We start from the raw sequence: 20,260 nt of genomic DNA on the forward strand, positions 1-20,260 counted from the left end.
ACAAATGTAATCAGGTTAAAATGAGGTCATTACAGTGAGCCCTAATCCAATACGACTGGTGTCTTTATAAGAAGGGGAAATACATTCACAAAGACAGGCACACGAAAGGAAGACAATGAAAAGACACAAATTGAGAATACCATGTGAAGAAGCAATATGTATCTGCAAGCTAAGATTCTAAAGGCTACTAGAAACCTGGAGAGAGGTAAGTAACAGTTCTTTCCTTAGCAACTATGGAGTGAACATAGCCTTGTTAACACTTTGATTATGGCCTTTTGGCCTCCAGAAGTGTGAGAAAATAAATTTCTGTTGTTTTTAACCACCAAGTTCATGGTACTTTGTTACTATAGTCATAAGAAACGAACACAATTACTTTCCAATATTTTCACTTTCATTTATGATTCACAAATTACTTTACCTTCGATGGAAGATTCCCCTTATTGAATATCTCTTGTCCTTTAGTTTTATGGTTTTTTTTTGGAGATGTGGGGAGGAAAAGGGAAAAGATTTAATGGCTTATCTCAATTTGTCATAGGTATAGAGGATACAGATATAGAAATTTTCCTTTTGTGTTCTATCATTTTGTTCTTCTAAAAATACATTCTTGAAAAGGTTCTAAAAGTTATTTTTAATATCCTTGATTCAACTTTTGGGCATGATGATCCTGATTTTAACTGATTTTAACAAACTAACACATATTACTTTGCTAGAACCACAGGCAGGGAGGCTTAAACAATTAAAAAAAATTTTTTCTCTCTATTCTGGAGAAACCCAAGATCAAGCTATTGGCAGGGCTGGTTTCTTCTGAAGCGTCTCTGAGGAGTATAGATAGATGGTTGTCTTTCCCTGTGTCTTCACATGGGCTTCCTTTAGTACATGTCTGTATCCCAATTTCCACTTTAATAAAGACACCAGTCATATTGGATTAAGGTCCAACTTAATGACCTCATTTTAACTTAATTATTTCTTTAAAGGTCCTATTCAAATACAGTCACATTCTGAAGCAGTGGGGTTAGGACTTCAACAGGTGAGTTTTGAGGAGACACAATTCAGCCTATACCAGAGGGTATTATTGAATTTTTGTTTTCCAGACATTATTACTCATATCAATTATTAACCTTTAAATAAGGCTATTAATTCTGTTCTCAGGTGTAAGATTTTCCTTTACAATTATAATGTTTCCCTCCTGTTATGTTCCAAAATCTTTCCAAAGAGCCCATAAGTTTTAACTCAATATTAAATTAGAATGTATCTATGAATACCCAATATTTGTCAACAGGCAGTATATATTAAATTCTCCTTGGTCCTACCTTTACTGTTCACTTGGCATTAATGGGATGCACCTCCCAAATTTCAACATGGAGGGTAGGCTGGCATGCAGAGTACATTACTAAATCTCCATTGCCCCCACCCCAACAAATCCCTGTAATATGGCTCTAGTGGACTGAGGAAGAAGTATCTCCTGCTCCCTCTTGACTAGGCAGACTGAAGCAGTCTGTAGTACTTTGACTAGGAGCAATAATTCTCTAATTGCTGGTTGCCCTGCTGCCAAGATTCTCTCTCTGTTCTTTGCTACAGCTATTAATGCCAATCAACTTAAGGCCATGCTGTATTAATGAAAATCTAGAGTCTCTGAATGGATAAAGAAAGAGAAACAATTCAAGAATGAAAATAAATACAACGATCCCCACAGCTAGAGAAAACGGTTCCTCCCATTCAATTGTTAGTTTCAGGAGTGAATGAGAAGTTGATAAAGATGTGGGATCTCAGCTTCTGTCCACCATCTACATTGGTTAAAAGAAAGTCACCCTAGAATCTTCAACAGTTCATTATTATACATAGTTTCTAATGCAGTTGTAATTTTTTGGCATGTATATACATTCAAGCATTGTTGTCTGTACACTGAATTTTTCTTCCATTAAATGGATATAATACCTATGTTTTCCCATCACATGGGAAATTTCGAAGAGGAAAACTGAGAGACTGTAACTGAAAGTACTTTGAAAAAGTGCTATATGTTATAACAAAGGTATAGATGTTATTATTTAACAAATATTTCTTGACCACCTCATATGTACAAGGTAATATTACCATTTTTTATGGGAACAAAAGACATTTATCCCTGTTTCACAAAGTTTACACTTAAAGTGGTATATACATACTTTTTAAACATATGACCCTCTTCGCTTGGTAGAAATTATATTGGCTTTACTATATTTGCAAGTACTTCAGACTTACATTGAAATAGCAGAATTCCAAAACACTGTATCCCTGGAAGAATGCTGAGCTATGAGTCATAAATTTTAATCTCTGAGCAAGTGACTTCTGTATATATTTATTTTTTTAGACAGTCTCACTCCATCACCCAGGCTGGAATGCAGTGGTGCAATCTCAGTTCACTGCAACCTCTGCCTCCTGGGTTCAAATGATTCTCATGCATCAGCCTCTTGAGTAGGTGGGATTACAAGTGTGCGCCAAGACCCCAGCTAATTTTTGTACGTTTGGTAGAGACAGGGTTTCACCATGTTGGCCAGGATGGTCTTGAACTCCTGACCTCAAGTGATCCACCTATCTCAGCCTCCCAAAGTGGTGGGATTACCTGCATGAGCCACCACACCTGGCCACTTTCGTATTTTTATAAAGTTCTGCAAATCAACTGACAACCTAGAATTCTAATAGGACAGAGGAAATAGTATGTGTCCAAACAGACATGATGTAGTTTTTTCTTTAACATTATGGAATTTTTAAAAACATATATAAAGGAAGATAGAATAGTACATGAACTAGACAATTTCAAATTTTGATTGGTTGATATGTGTCTTAAGTTCCTTTTCCCCTATAGGTTCCCCTCCTTTCCTGCATCCCTTTCTCCTACTAAAGATGTTTCCTCCAACTGCATAGTATTCCATTGTAGATAAACCACAATTTATTCAACTAAGCTCCATTCATGGTCATTTGCAGTGTTTCTAGTCTTTAGATACTATAAAGAATACTATAAAAACATATTTGTGGATATGTATTTTCAAATTTTTTCCCTGTGTATTCCTTGCTTAGAGCTCTACAAATGAGACTGCTGTGTTAAAGAATAAATGGACATGTAACTCTGTCAGAAAATGACAAATTACCATTTATATGTCTCAAAAATATATTATTATATTTTCAAAAACAATCAGTTGAGTCTTTATATTTACTGGAAAAAAATGCTATTATCAATAGTAATGAAATAGGCTTATAAAGAAAGTGAAACAAATGAGTTTTGTTTTATGGTAAACCACCATTCCATACGTAATGTAGAACTAATTACACTTTAAGACATTTAAATAGCTTTTTAGGCTTGTAAGGAAGGAAAATCACTTACATAATATGCATTAAAATCTACCACAGCTCTCCTAGGGAATTTTGTTCTTGAACCATACTTAAGATATGTCAAAGGACATTAAGATGCCACACTGAGGTGCACATTATTTTATCTGAGATAAATTATTCCTCCTTGTAACTAGAATTAAAAAACAATCTTCAAAGGTTCTCAGAAGAACATTAAGTCTTCCTCTTTTCCTATTTGAATACCCTTTATTTCTTTCTCTTGCCTGATTGCCCTGGCCAGAACTTTCAACACTATGTTGAATGGGAGTGGTGACAGAGGACATCCTTGTCTTGTGCTGGTATTCAAAGGGAATGCTTCCAGTTTTTGCCCATTCACTATGATATGAGCTGTGGGTTTGTCATAAATAGCTCTTATTACTTTGAGATAGGTTCCACCAATACCTAGTTTATTGCAAGTTTTTAGCATGAAGGGGTGCTGAATTTTTCTGTATCTATTGAGATAATCCTGTGGTTTTTGTCATTAGTTCTGTTTATGTGATGGATTACATTTATTGATTTGTGTATGTTGAACCGGTCTTGCATCCCAGGGATGAAGCCAACTTGATCGTGGTGGATAAGCTTCTTGATGTGCTACTGGATTTAGTTTGCCAGTATTATATTGAGGATTTTCACATCGATATTCGTCAGGCATACTGGTCTGAAATTTTCTTTTTCGTGTGTGTCTTTGCCAGGTTTTGGTATCAGGATGATGCTGGCCTCATAAAATGAGTTAGGGAGAATTCCCTCTTTGTCTACTGTTTGGAATAGTTTCAGAAGGAATGGCACCAACTCCTCCTCAAACCTCTGGCAGAATTTGGCTGTGAATTGGTGTGGTCCTGGACTATTTTTTGGTTGGTAGGATATTAATTACTGCCATAATTTCAGAACTTGTTATTAATCTATTCAGGGATTCAACATCTTCCTGGTTTAGTCTTGGGAGGGTGTACGTGTCCAGGAATTTATCCATTACTTCTAGATTTTCTAGTTTATTTGTGTAGAGGTGTTTATAATATTCTCTGATGGCAGTTTGTAGTTCTGTGGGATCAGTGGTGATACTGTATATTTAGAAAACCCCATCATCTCGGCCCAAAATCTCCTTAAGCTGATAAGCAACTTCAGCAAAGTGTCAGGATACAAAATCAATGTGCAAAAATTACAAGCATTCCTATACACCAATAACAGAAAAACAGAGAGCCAAATCATGAGTCAACTTCCATTCACAATTGCTTCAAAGACAATAAAATACCTAGGAATACAATTTACAAGGGATGTGAAGGACCTCATCAAGTAGAACTACAAACCACTGCTTAAGGAAATAAAAGAAGACAAAAATAAATGGAAAAACATTCCATGCTCATGGATAGGAAGAATCAATATCATGAAAATGGCCATACTGCCCAAAGTAATTTTTTTATTATTATTATACTTTAAGTTCTAGGGTACATGTGCACAACGTGCAGGTTTGTTACATATGTATACATGTGCCATGTTGGTGTGCTGCACCCATTAACTCGTCATTTACATTAGGTATATCTCCTAATGTTAACACTCCCCACTCCCCACTCCCCACAACAGGCCCCAGTGTGTGATGTTCTCCTTCCTGTGTCCAAGTGTTCTCATTGTTCAATTCCCCGCTGTGAGTGAGAACAAGCAGTATTTGGCTTTTTGTCCTTGAGATATTTTGCTGAGAATGATGGCTTCCAGCTTCATTCATGTCCCTACAAAGGACACGAACTCATCCTTTTTCATGGCTGCACAGTATTCCATGGTGTATATGTGTCATAATTTCTTAACCTAGTCTATCATACTACAAGGCTACAATAACCAAAACAGCATGGTACTGGTACCAAAACAGAGATATAGACCAATGGAACAGAATAGAGGCCTCAGAAACAATACTACACATCTACAACCATCTGATCTTTGACAAACCTGACAAAAACAAGAAATGGGGAAAGCATTCCCTATTTAATAAATGGTGCTGGGAAAACTAGCTAGCCGTAAGTAGAAAGCTGAAACTGGATCCCTTCCTTACACCTTATACAAAAATTAATTCAAGATGGATTAGAGACTTAAATGTTAGACCTAATACCATAAAAACCCTAGAAGAAAACCTAGGCAATACCATTCAGGACATAGGCATGGGCAAGGACTTCATGTCTAAAACATCAAAAGCAATGGCAACAAAAGCCAAAATTGATAAATGGTATCTAATTAAACTAAAGAGCTTCTGCACAGCAAAAGAAACTACCATCAGAGTGAACAGGCAACCTACAGAATGGAAGAAAATTTTTGCAATCTACTCATCTGACAAAGGGCTAATATCCAGAATCTACAAATAACTCAAACAAATTTACAGGAAAAAAACAAACAACCCCATCAAAAAGTGGGCAAAGGATATGAACAGTCACTTCTCAAAAGAAGACATTTATGCAGCCAACAGACACATGAAAAAATGCTCATCATCACTGGCCATCAGAGAAATGCAAATCAAAACCACAATGAGATACTATCTCACACCAGTTAGAATGGTGATCATTAAAAAGTCAGGAAACAACAGGTGCTGGAGAGGATGTGGAGAAATAGGAACACTTTTACACTGTTGGTGGGACTGTAAACTAGTTCAACCATTGTGGAAGACAATGTGGCAATTCCTCAAGGATCTAGAACTAGAAATACCATTTGACTCAGCCATCTCATTACTGGGCATATACCCAAAGGATTATAAATCATGCTTCTATAAAGACACATGCACATATATGTTTATTGCGGCACTATTCACACTAGCAAAGACTTGGAACCAACCCAATGCCCAAAGTAATTTATAGATTCAATGCTATTCCCATCAAGTCATCATTGACTTTCTTCACAGAATTGGAAAACAACTACTTTAAAGTTCATATGGAACAAAAAAGCCTGGGTAGCCAAAACAATCCTAAAGAAAACAGAACAAAGCTGGAGGCATCATGCTACCTGACTTCAAACTATACTACAAGGCTACAGTAACCAAAACAGCAGGGTACTGGTACCAAAACAGATATATAGACCAATGGAACAGAACAGAGGCCTCAGAAATAACACCACACATGTACAACCATCTGTTCTTTAACAAACCTGACAAAAGCAAGCAATGGGGAAAGGATTCCCTGTCTAATAAATGGTGCTGGGAAAACTGGCTAGTGATAGGCAGAAAACTGAAATTGGACCACTTCCTTATATTTTATACAAAAATTAACTCAAGATGGATTAAAGATTTAAACGTAAGACCTCAAACTATAAAAACCCTAGAAGAAAACCTAGGCAATACCATTCAGGACATAGGCATGGGCAAAGACTTCATGACTAAAACACCAAAAGCAATGGCAACAAAAGCCAAAATTGATAAATGGGATCTAATTAAACTAAAGAGCTTCTGCACAGAAAAAGAAACTATCATCAGAGTGTACAGGCAACCTATAGAATGGGAGAAAATTTTTGCAATCTATCTATCTGATAGAGGGCTACTATCCAGAATCTACAAAGAACTCAAACAAATTTACAAGAAAAGTCCCCATCAAAAAGTGGGCAAATAATATGAACAGACACTTCTCAAAAGAAGACATTTATGCAGCCAACAAACATATGAAGAAAAGCTCATCATCACTGGTTATTAGAAAAATGCAAATCAAACCCACAATGAGATACCACCTCACGCCAGTTAGAATGGCAATCATTCAAAAGTCAGGAAACAACAGGTGCTGGAGAAGTTGTGGAGAAACAGGAACACTTTTACACTGTTGGTGGGAGTATAATTTAGTTCAACCATTGTGGAAGACAGTGTGGGGATTCCTCAAGTATGTAGAACCAGAAATATCATTCGACCCAGCAATCCCATTACTGGGTATCTACCCAAGGGATTATAAATCGTTCTACTATAAAGACACATGCACACGTATGTTTACTGTGGCACTTTTCACAACAGCAAAGACTTGGAACCAACTCAACTGCCCATCAATGATAGACTGGATAAAGAAAATGTGGCACATATATACCATGGAATGCTATGCAGCCATAAAAAATGATGAGTTCATGTCCTTTGCAGGGAAATGGATGAAGCCAGAAACCATCATTCTCAGCAAACTAACACAATAACCAAAAACTAAACACCGCATCTTCTCAGTCATAAATGGGAGTTGAACAATGAGAACACATGGACACAGGGGAGGGGAACATGACAGACTGGGGCCTATTGCATGGTGGGGGCCTAGGGGAGGGAGAGCATTAGGAGAAATATCTAATGTAGATGATGGGTTGATGGGTGCAGCAAACCACCATGGCACATGTATACCTATGTAACAAACCTGCACATTCTGTACATGTACCCCGGAACTTAAAGTATAATAATAATAATAAAACATTAAGTCAAAAAAGTCTGGTTAAAACAATTACCTACAGATACTCAATTAAGTCAAAATAGGTATGATTTACAAATGATAAAGTTTTCTGATTCAAAGACACTATTTTTAACAACTCCTCTGGCTTCATTTGCTTTCATCATAGAAAAAGTATCAGTAAAGTAAGGAAGAAAACTAACTTTGGAATAAAAGTGGTTTCAAGTCCTTATACTATCTGAATGACCTCTGCAAGTCAATTAACTTCATTGATCCTGAATTTCTCTATCTGTCACACAACAAAGGTTAAAATTTTAAATGAAAAAAGAACCACTCTTTATACTATGAAGAAACATGAAAAACATAAGACTATTTTTGCTGCACTTCATAGTACAATACTATGAAGTGTATATATAGTACAGTATAATACTATGAAGCAAGACACTGTGTCAGAAACTCAAGGGACCTGAAGTGAGGCACACATATATCCATACCTTTAAAGATCTTCAATTAAAAAGAGCAAGGTAAAGAATACAAATAATGATTCCACAAAGCAAGACAGGTGTTTCTACTAAAAGAGGGGTACAGAAGCAGTGTACAAACACAGAGCAAAATACTTGTAAATGATCCAGGATATTTCCATCTGGACATATATTAAAGGACAAGTACCAACAAGCAAAAATAACTCACAGGAAGGGAGAATGTATTATTATCTCAAGATGCAATGGATCCAAAACATGAAGAGAAGGAAGACATACACATTCATAAAGACATATGCATTTTATAAATCTGACGCTGAACAAGGGCCATGCCCAGCCTTCATATCCTGCTTTGCATTTGTATGATTTACATTTTCAAAAAGCATTGTGTCACAAAAAAATAATGAAACAGTTTTCTATAATCCTGCTTTCATAATAGGGGGAAAAACAGCAAATAAGAAAATCTAAGCAGGTATTTATACTTTATATCCAGGGGATTATCTGTGTTAGCCTAATTGTTGACATAGTACAATATAATAATCAATGATATGCAGGATAGTGACTCCAAGGAATTATAAGAGATGAATCATTAAAGATACATGGTACTTCTTAAGCCAGGAAAATGAACAAAGTACAGTAAGACTTTTTTTTAACAAAAGATAAAATTAGTCAAAAAGTTAATGAGAACATTTGATTTTCTGTTGCTCATTTAAGAATAATATATATTCAAATTTCTATTTGCTTTGCAAACTCAGTTACCAATAAAAGAAACTCTACAACAAACATGCATTTCTTACTACATTTATTTTTTTGTACTTCAGTTGAGCTTATTTTTACTTTAGAGATCTGTGTATTTCATTTAGCAATCTGCCTACAAATTATTCATTAATCAACCAATTCCTCAGTGCCTAAAAATACACAACTTCAAAAAGCACTGCTCCTAATTAGATCAAAATGAATAAGCTACGAAATTTGTATCCAAATAATTACTTAATCACATATACCTATTTAGTTACTTAAAAGCTGTTTTCATATTTTATAATTAGCAATAAAATGGTAAATAATATCAACAGAGCAATGATACAACTTCTTAAGACAGATTAATTCACATGGGGAGTCATTAAAAGGATATTTTTACATTACTTTAAGAGAAAGAATAGCATTACTGTTTCAAAATAATGAAGTGGTTGTTATTAAATAAATCTGCCATTTGCATGTAGTTCCAAATTAATAAAAATATATAAAACTGATAAAGATATATCCAATTACTAGATGGATATTCTCTTTTTAATCACTAAATCAATAGAGCAGGGCTTGAGGTATTGCAAGGTTTTCCCATAGTCTTTGTTGGTCCAGTTTTAAATTAAAGAGCATATGGTAGAGACTCATAAATTATTGGATTCTTTAGACAATACACATTACACTAATGCAGATTAGAAAAGCAAAAAGGAACTCTCAGGAACGTACTGTTCCCAGTTGAGTTTTTTAGAAGAATGGAAAGAATTGATTATTGAGTTTATAGTAAACGTTTAAACAACTGCCTCTGACCAGACTTAAAAAATTTTGTGATTTAAAGTTCTAAAAAGTGTTTTAGGTACATATAGCAGGAGCAAAAATTGGCCAAGGAAGAGTATTCCTTTAAACTACGCACAATTCCTTTCTATATTTAAATTTCTTATTAACTTCAAAAAGTTTAAAATAGGAAGAATAACTTCATAAAAATAAATTTAATAAATGATATAAGGTTTCTTCAAAATAAATATGAAAGCTCATATCATAATATCAAGAAAAGCTAGTATCTAATCAAGTGGAAAAGATTCCCTATAGGATAAATCTAAGGGAATGCAAGGATAGTTTACTATTAAGAAATCTATTACTGTATCACATAAAAATATCAAAGAAGTCCCATGATCAAGTTAATCTTAATCATAAAATATATTGGTAAAATTCTACATTATAATTTAATTAAAAGAAATGAGACAAAATTCAATACTTTAGAAACCAAGACTGGCAGGATTCTTCTATAGCATTGATGTAGAATAATTCTCTCTAATAGACACTACTTAATGATAACATGCTGGATAATTTCTCAATAATTCAAGTCTAAAACATGTAAGCAATTATGTATAATTATTTTGGGATTTTTTTGTCAGATAAGACACAGTATTTCATATATGAAGCAATGTTGGTAAGAATTCTTGCCCTGTTACCTCAGTAAATCACTGGCATTATGAAGCAAGTATTACCATCTCCATTAAAAAGCCTACATGTCATACAGACTTTCAGACAGTGCATGCCCTGAATAGCTGAAATTTTGCAAATGGTAGAAAGTTTTATAAAGCCAACTTATATCATAACAGGCCTGGGGAAAAAGCTAGCTTGAGGATTTTAAATACACACTTTTATTAATTTAAATGTATTTCCTTATTTGATGAGAACACAGTTTTATTTGAAGACATTGAAATAAAGCAGTTGAAGAAATGCTACTCCCTTATGGATTACCTGTGATGGTGCAAAACCAGACATGTGAAAAGCTGAAAACACAAGAGGCAACTCAGCCTTCAGTAGCATTTCAATATAATGGGTGCTGCAAAAATACACTGGATGGATGCCAGAGTCTACAGTGTCAATAGGTAGGTAACTCTGAATAAAAGAGAAAAATTAAAAATTAAATAATAAATACACAGATCATTTAAAATAATCCAACATACCTATTTTCCTTTTGCTATAAATTGCTGCTTCAAAATTAATATGGTGGCATAACAAATTACTGTAAATATAATAATTACGTAAAGTAAAAAGTCAGAATGTTAAACAGTGGTGAAAGAAGAAATTTTGATAAAGGCAGCGTTATATGCCTTCCAAGACTCAGGAATAGAGTTAATAATTTATAATTTTGACAACTTAAATCCTTGTGGAAAGATGAGGGCTGTTACATGAAAGAATAAATACACATGTAAGTGAGTACACGAGTAATATTTTACATTTTAATACTAAGTGTATTGAAATATGCTTAATATTCTTGGCTTTGGCCAATGATTCTATAATGTCAAAGGATTTTAGCTTTGTCACCTCTTGAAGATATCTGCATTGTCCCCTTTACTATGTTGATATTAACCTAAATCTGACCCTGAATTAATGATAATTCAAATTGGGAATGACATGAGAAACTCATCTCTAAAACTGGGAAAGAAGTGCACAAGGCATTCCCATCAAGGTTCTCAGGCCAACTATTTTGTATAAAATTTATGTTTATTTTTATATAATTGTATATTGATAGTTACTTATATTTTATTTTATATATAGTACATATGTATGTGAATATATACACACATATATATTTACAAACATGTTGTTTATTTTTTCAATTTAGATCTTAGGTACAATTTATCATTGCAAATGATCAATAATGAACTGGGTATTACCAAAAATTTGACATATACCCATAATAATTGTTTTTTAACAAAGAGTAATAAACCTGAAGGTATAATTTTATGAAAAGAAAAACTGTTCAACTAGCAATAATATCAATAAAAACATTAATCAAATTAGATCTGAAGATTTTACATAATTCAAAGACTGCCAAAAAGGTATCTTATCTTCTTGCTTTTACTGGACAAATCTTATTTTCAAACTTTTTAAATAAAATAAAGTTAATACTTTTAACTTAAAACAAATTAAACTCATAGCAATTATATGAGTTGAAATATGGAAGATTTCTTTAAAGCCTTATTGCTAATGCTAGGATGCTTTTAAGAATTTAGGTTTGAGTTATACACTGAAGTTTCTGAAATCAGCAAGTTGATTTACAGTGGTTTTTCTGTTTTATCATTCATCATCATAAATGATTTATTATTTCACATTCCAGAAATATATATTTGTAGAAACATAAATATTTATGTAAATGTATATTTATGAAGGGTTCTCCCGGAGATACCTCACAGTACTTGAAAAAAACATTATTTTTGTGCATTAATGAATGAAGAGATAGCACAGTAAATGGTATCTTGTAGCCAACTTTGTATCGATATATAGGACAAAAACAAAACTTTAATGAGTCATTAAAATAATAATATGGACTGAATGATAAATAGTACCCATTGATTTATCTTCTTTTGTGAAATACTGCAATGTGTTTTACTAATGACGATTTGTAGAATGAGCAAATTTAACAAGCATATATGAAAACAAAAATCAACTCATAAATACATTTTAGTTTTTCCATGCAAACTTAGGTAGTAATTTTCTGATTACATGTCTACTAGTAGTATAAGAGTTCTATGTATAGGAAATGATTCATATACAGGCCACATTAGAAATACCTTTAGAGTAGGTCCATTAAGAGATACAGACAATAGAGTTATTAATTATATTTTCAAGGAAAATAAGTCATTGTTATGTAATGGACTCCCTACATTGAGGCAAGAGTTCTTCTATTCTTATAAATTAGACTCTGTTGGAAGAAATTTTGCCATACTTTGTGGTAACACAGCTCCTGATACCAAGCCTTGCATAGAATAGTTGCTCAACATATTATTGACTGAATGCTAAAAAGAGAAGATGCTAATGATTACACACACAGATTGCACAGTATGCAATTATTAGTGTCTTTTCTTTTTGTCATACAGTAAGCTCGCTTATATAAAAGTTTCATTAGTTGATCTATTAATTACCATTTCATGCCTCTATTTTACAGTAAACATTGTTCATAAAACCAGATCAATAGTGACAGCTCGGAGTCACATGAATATAACACAAAGTCTTCTGAATCATCAAATGATAAATTGTTTATTATACTTAAAGTGTTTTGATGTAATTTGTTTAGTCACCACTCTCTGAAAGGACAGTAACTCTTTATCATTCAGAATATCGGATTAATGGAACATATGCAGGACAACAGCATTTAGCATCATCTAATTAATAATCTAATATATAAACTATGCTAAGACAAAGTGCAAAAAAATTGTCAATAAAAACATTGGCTTTGTAGATCCTAGAAAGTGACATAACATGAAGCAAGGACTTTACAACATAACACTCTTCAGAATACAGTATATTACTTTAGTGATTAATAAAAGATTTATGTTTAAAAATAAAACATAGTGGTCTTAGTTTTTTTTTCTTCCATTGTAGGTCTTTGGATGAGTCATTTTATTCCTGATATTAAGAAAATAAACTAGTTCTACATTGCTATGAAAATTAAATAGAAAGACCCCATTAGAAAGATTTGAAACTCTCCAATTCAAACGGATTCAGTCTAGTCTGGTCCAGCCTAATCCTCCACCTTTCAGACTTTGTGGGCAAAAAAGATGTGCCATGCTTCACAACAACGTTGTAGTTAACTTGTGCATCATGCATAGGGGTAAACAAAAAATTTTGCAGATTTTTTAAAACTTTGATTCTATAATTCTAGATAACATCAATCTTTCTCCTGTCAGAAAAAAAAATGGGAAAACTGAAATCTGCAAATATGATTAAGACTTATAGTCACATATAAGACAAGGAAGGGGTTTTACACTAGACATCTTTCCTACAAGTGATTGGTCACATGGCTTACATTTGTTGATATTCTACAAAGGGGTTACAAGTATGTCATGCCATTCTACTAACTGTAAAATTTACATGTAAATTTATACTTGAATACTATTAGAATTTTCAAATCCATGAACTTTCTGAACTAGGTAATTGTTATTTTAAGAAGAGTAAGGGAGGGCTTCTGTAGTGGTTACCCTATAACTATTGCATGAATTTCCTGTTGAACTATACTACTTCATTTGAGTATTACTTTAGCCTGATTTATCAGTGGAGTTTTGTTTGTATATGCATGTAAAATACTCTGGTTTTTATTTCAGTTTAATTAGGTTTCCTTTTTCATATGTTTTTACAGAGAGAGGAAATTTATGATCATTACTTTTATTTATTCTTTGAAATTACATATTTCTACTATGAAAATAATCTCCTCATTTTTCTTAATATATCATTTTATTAATGGCTTCATTGTTAACAACTGGTCAAACTCTGATTCTTGATCAAACTCCATAAAGAATAACTATTTCATCATTTAGAAAGATTTTTTCTTAGTAGCAAAGAATAATTGAAGATCGTTTAAATCAATACATTAACGGGTTCTTCTGGTGTAAATGATTTCGAAAGATAATTTTTCAAACTCTTTTTATCTCATATGAGTAATATAATCATAGTTTACAAAATTTTAAGAACTTCAAATTAATGTTTCATTACTTCCTGTTTTGCTTATCCTAAGCTTGTTTTTTTTAAACCTTTTTAAGGTCATTTGTTTAAAACATTCTTATGAATGCAGGGGATCTAGTATCTTTCAAATACATTTTCTAAAATAAAAACTTACAGATCGTTACATATTTCTACTAAAATATTAATGTACGTGGCTCACAACTGTAATCCCAGCACTTTGGGAGGCCGAGGAGGGCAGATCACGAGGTCAGGAGATCGAGACCATCCTGGCGAACACGGTGAAACCCAGTCTCTACTAAAAATACAAAAAATTAGCCGGGCATGGTGGTGGCCTACCCAGCCGGGTAGTCCCAGCTACTTGGGAGGTTGAGGCAGGAAAATGGTGTGAACCCGAGAGGTGGAGCTTGCAGTGAGCTGAGATCGTGCCATTGCACTCCAGCCTGGATGACACTCTGTCTCCAAAAAAAAAAAATAAAAAAAAAAAAAAAAAATATATATATATATATATATATATATATATATATATATAAATTTGCACACTCAACATACATTTATTGAGTGATTACTATGGGCCTATAGTTTGGGACACACCTATGAACAAAACAGAAAACTCTTTTCAAAGAACTTACATTAAGTGTATAGATAAATAAATAAATATTAGGACTTGATATAGGCTATAAAAATGTTAAAAAATAGGACAGGGTAATGAGGTTGAGGTAAGTGGAATTGAGGAAATAGGCTGATTTCTTTTTAGGTTGATTACAATAATGTGAGTTTGAGTTAAAGAAGGTAGACAAGTTTGTACTAATTAACAGCTAAAGCCAAAGTGTCTGTCACCATGTTGCAGATTTGTTCATATTATCAAGTTGCATGGAAACTATCACCACAATGTTTGAGACAATGGAACAGATGAAATAGAAAAGGTATAACTTTTAAATAATATATTAAGACTTACTGAATGCACTATCAAGTCAAGTGACATAGGGGAAATAGCAATTCAAAAGTTTGTTAGTCAGAAACATTTATACTGTCGTATAAATGTAAGATATTAGTAGCAGCATTTAGCTAACAGTTCTAGATAGAATTACTGCAGAGGAATCTTAACAGCATGTCATTTGTTTTACAAAGAAGCATCAAAACAAACTACTGGTAATAAAACATTCAACTTGATATATATGTAATTGAAAAGAAAAAATGATGCTATGGAAGGCACTGCATTAAGTCTTCACTGACAGTATAGCTGCGTCACTAGAAAGGTGTCAAGGCTTTACATCAAGAGATCATTCTGAAAACCCCGAGCCAGTAATGTGTCACTCCCTTCCATTCACATATTCCATATTCAGTGATGCTATCAAAATGGTAAGTCAAATAAAATTCAAGCTGCTAGAGTCCTGCTTGTTTTCAGCTTTACAGAAAGAAATGCTATCAGAACACAAGATCATCGATGCTATGAAAAAAAATAATGTACTATTTTATAGGCTCAAAGTAGAAATAGAACTTTAGAAAATTATGGTTTAATATGATTCACTGGTGATGTTTAGATGGTGTCATAATCTGAACACTAAAGGCAGAACTGTTAAGACTAGTGGAATGTAGATATTGCTTTAAAATATTTGACAGGAGAATGAATGATTGGACACAAAATCCATACCCATTATCAAAAGATTTTCAACACTACATCTGAAAATGAAAGAGTGAAAAGGCTGTTAGGCTTTTTAAAATCTTCAACTACAGTTTAAAGGAACAGAATTACTCAAATTCTGGTTAACACCAGGAAAATAGTTTCATTGATTGGAGAAAAACCAGTGCATACTTTTTTTGCCATTTGTTTCCCTCTATTCATGGGAGGAAAATTTCTCATTATGGTGAAGACCAATTACTGGATGATCTTTTTAAGTAACTGTACATAGCTACTTGAAGCATAACATTATAAAATTTTAATATTTAATGTATTCCATGATGAATTAATTTATTTTCCTTATCACAAATATATATTGTAAAAAACACCTAATGAATATTTTCATCTCCACATAGATACTCGCCAATCCCCTTAGTTTATCCTTGACTGCCATGTGATTTCACTGTCCAAATGCAACATGTCATGGAAAAGGTTTGAGAAACATTAGCATAGCTGATATGTTTGGCAGTTTCCCCTAGTTGGAAATCTTAACAACAGCCCATAAATAAATAAAATAAACATAAACATTATAAATTGATTGAGGGATATACTTACCTCTAAAGTAACCTCTGAGATTGCATAAGATTAGTACAATCTTTTAAAATACATTACAATACTTTAAAAAACACTCAGTATAGATTTCCAAAATATACATAAAATGAGTGATTCTCTTATTCTATAGAAAATAGTTACAATATCTTCCTAATAAATGATTTTCTTACACCATAATCAGCCAGAGATTCTTTCTAACCAAGCAATGATACAAAACACCAATTCAATAGTTCTCTTTTTACATGCAGAATTTAACTGATATAACTATCATTTTTATTTCATTACCATGTTTCTACTTCATGAAAGTGCTTCTAATATAAATCATTCAGTTACTATTAGGTAAGACACCAAGTATTTGAGAAAATGTCACATCTACATAATCAAAGAGAATCAGTCAAAAAACATTCAAGTAGAAAAATGAGTATAATTTATGACAAAGTCCTTCAAATACAATAACACCCCAGTGAATGTAAGTATAATGTCTCTTAAAATTTCAAACCCTTTTTTAAAAACAGATTGAAGTCTTACAGAAATATGTAGTCTTGGCAACCAAAGGAAAGCAGAAGTCAGAAGCCTGGAGAATTGACGAAGAAATTGGAATGTTTTTTCTTTGTCTCCCAACATTATCATGAACAGAGAAGATACAAACCAGTCATGGCCAGTATAATTCCCTTGCAGGCAGACTGAAAAACTAAGTTAAGAAAACTTCACAATATTTTGTAAGACAAAATATTAAAATTCTATAAATAAAATACAATGAATATGTTAAACAAAAAAGCAGACATTCTTATTCTGAGTTTATGAAACCTAGTTTTTGTTTTGTTTTGTTTTGTTTTGTTTTGTTTTTTTGAGACGGAGTCTCGCTCTGCCACCCAGGCTGGAGTGCAGTGGCCGGAGTTTATGAAACCTAGTTTTTAAATATTCTTAGAGATGTCTGAAAATACATTCTAATGACTTTATTCAGTTTAAGATTCAATATAATGATTACAACTCAATTTAACAAAATTCATATTTAAAATACAGAATAAAATACTGTAAGAATATATCATAACAAATCACTAATATAGCTCAATGTACTATTTTACTATAAATGTGTCCAGGTATACCATCAAAGAATCATGAAAAACATGTGAAAAAAATTAAATATTGTGAATCTACTCAAAAAGGATACGAAGAGAAGATTTTATGGAAGTTTGCTGCTGTTTCAGGAATCTCTCACAATGCTTTAAAACCAACGTAAGATCATTTTCTGCACCATCTTTTAAGAGATTGAGGAATTTGCCATACCTATATTAAAAGCCCACAAAACATAAAAAATATCAGGTCTTGCAATGAATGTTTTAAAATTACTTCTTTTAGCATAACTATGTTATACAGAGCACTTATGAAAGATTAGCTCTCAATATATGTATCTGATGATTATGACATATTTAGATTAGCAGTATTCATCTGGCAAATACAGATAACTTTAAAGGAAGATGAAACAGTAATGAGAGAACAAAATGATGATATCCTGTAGATGAAAAGTATAATATAAGCATTTTTTCCTGAACTGAATCTAAAATATGGAATGTTGACAGGTTAGTTTTACAAAATGTTGAGTGTAGAAGTACCTGTAGAGTTCATACAGTAATGGTCCTAAAGGGAGGTGGTACTTCCCTCAGGGGCCGCCTTGGAAATTTGTAGGACTATTTTTCATTGTCATAGTGATCGGGGGGCACTACTGGTACTTAATGAGCAAGGGTCAGATGATTAGACATGGGACAGTCCTGAACAATAACTTGCAAATGTCCTATTTGTTACTGGTATGGATGAAAAAGTTGTTTATAATTATCTGAAACTAATTGTCTTAAAAAAAAAAACTTCCGTATTTTTTAGTATATATACAATGCAACTATGTGTAAATCAACCAAAGGTAGTGCTTTTGTACTTCCATACTTTTGAAACCTTACTAATATTTGCTCATCACTTTTTAAAAAGTCTCTTTGGGCCAGGTGTGGTGGCTCACGCCTGTAATCCAGCACTTTGGGAGGCCAAGGTGGGTGGATCACGAGGTCACGAGTTTGAGATCAGCCTGACCAACATGGTGAAAACCCGTCTCTACTAAAACTACAAAAATTAGCTGGGCACGGTGGCATGCATCTGTAATCCCAGCTACTCAGCAGGCTGGGGCAGGAGAATCGCCTGAACCCGGGAGGCAAGGTTGCAGTGAGCCAAGATCGTGCCACTGCACTCCAGCCTGGGTGACAGAGCGAGATTCTGTCTCCAAAAAAAAAAAAAAAAAAAAAAGTCTCTTTGCTCGTGGCAACACTGTAGTATTTGAGGAACGAAGTCAAAAATTCGTCTGTATTTGTAGCTGCCAGAGTCACAATGATTTTACATTTGGATGCCAGCTACATCTTATACTGTAATATATTCAAACATTTCATAATAACTTTCTGTTTCTAACAAATAAGATATTATATTGAGTTAAAAAAATAGGTGACTAGCCTGCTTATATTATCTACGAAGTCCATTTCAGAATAGCAATAGGGCATTATAAAATATTTGTATAAAAAGCAGGCACAGCATCACAAAACATAATTAAGAGAATCATATGCCCAATGTGATACAGACGTGTAAGTTCAAATTATTAAATAATATCATTTTCATCATGTTGTGAATTTATAAAAATGCTCGGCTTTTTAAATAAGTCTTACATGTATCTTTTTAAAACTTGATTCTGAAGATGACTCTATAAGTAAAATGGGAATGTTAAAATCCCCATTTAATAAGCAAGAAAGGAAGTTTCAAGGTTTCAGTCCTTAACTCTCTGTTCACTGTTTAGCTTACCCATTTCTTTTCAAAATTACAACTTGAGTATTAAAAACTCAAACTGCAATAAGTTTTTTAATTTTAACTTCTGAATCTGTCCTTCAGGTACTTTTGTACTCATCACCACGGAATTAATCATATTCTGGAAAATAGTATGACTGTGCTACCAATGTGCTGACTTTTACAATGTTATTTTTGTAAAAAACCTGATAGTCATGAGAGCTTAAACACACTGTAATTGGCCTCTGGAATAACAATGAACTGTAACTGATTTACCTGTAGAGGTAATTTAATCATGTGCCAATATCCTCAAAAACAAAGTCATTTTCCAAATGATAAACTCCGCATTTAAAGTATACAAAATAGTTGGTTGTTAAATTAAATACTACTGAGCACATATGAGGCAGATAAAACAAATTCTAGAAATGCACAAGGGAGATATTTCCCTATAATATACCTGACAGTCATTTTAATGCCAAGCTGCTGCACAGATGAAAGGCTTTCATTCTTCACATTTGCATCAGTAGCTAAAGACAACAGAAAACTGAGTTATAAAAGTGTATAAAAGTTTGCATAATAATCACAGTTTAATTGAAAATTGATGAAAGCAATATTTTTACATATTTTAATGCGAATTTTGAAAACACTGATGAATTCATTATTTTAGGAACTGTCAGTTACATTTTCCAAGGAATTAACAGAAAACTTTTTACAAATAACTTTTTCCCATAAAAAGTGTTGGAAAGCATATTAAATACAAAACAATGGTAGTTTTGAAACAATCTATTTAACTT

The 20,260-nt window shown here is 33.0% G+C and overlaps 1 protein-coding gene across 11 annotated transcripts in view; it reads right to left on the reverse strand.

The window, feature by feature from the left end:
- TBC1D32 (TBC1 domain family member 32) overlaps positions 1-20,260 on the reverse strand; it is a 226,664-nt gene that overhangs the window by 13,017 nt on the left and 193,387 nt on the right. For all 11 annotated transcript variants that reach the window (XR_012433384.1, XM_065543266.1, XM_074036960.1 and 8 more), the window contains 4 exons: positions 19,924-19,993; positions 17,824-17,939; positions 17,181-17,335; positions 10,715-10,855 (listed from right to left, as the gene is read on the reverse strand). Coding sequence is in view for 10 of the 11 variants with exons in the window: in XM_065543266.1 (XP_065399338.1) it covers positions 10,715-10,855; positions 17,181-17,335; positions 17,824-17,939; positions 19,924-19,993 (482 nt within the window). In the remaining variant the exon portion in view is untranslated. The remainder of the gene's footprint in view (positions 1-10,714; positions 10,856-17,180; positions 17,336-17,823; positions 17,940-19,923; positions 19,994-20,260) is intronic.

This window comes from Macaca fascicularis, chromosome 4 (genome assembly GCF_037993035.2).
Source record: "Macaca fascicularis isolate 582-1 chromosome 4, T2T-MFA8v1.1".
In the NCBI taxonomy this organism is placed as follows: Eukaryota; Metazoa; Chordata; class Mammalia; order Primates; family Cercopithecidae; genus Macaca; species Macaca fascicularis.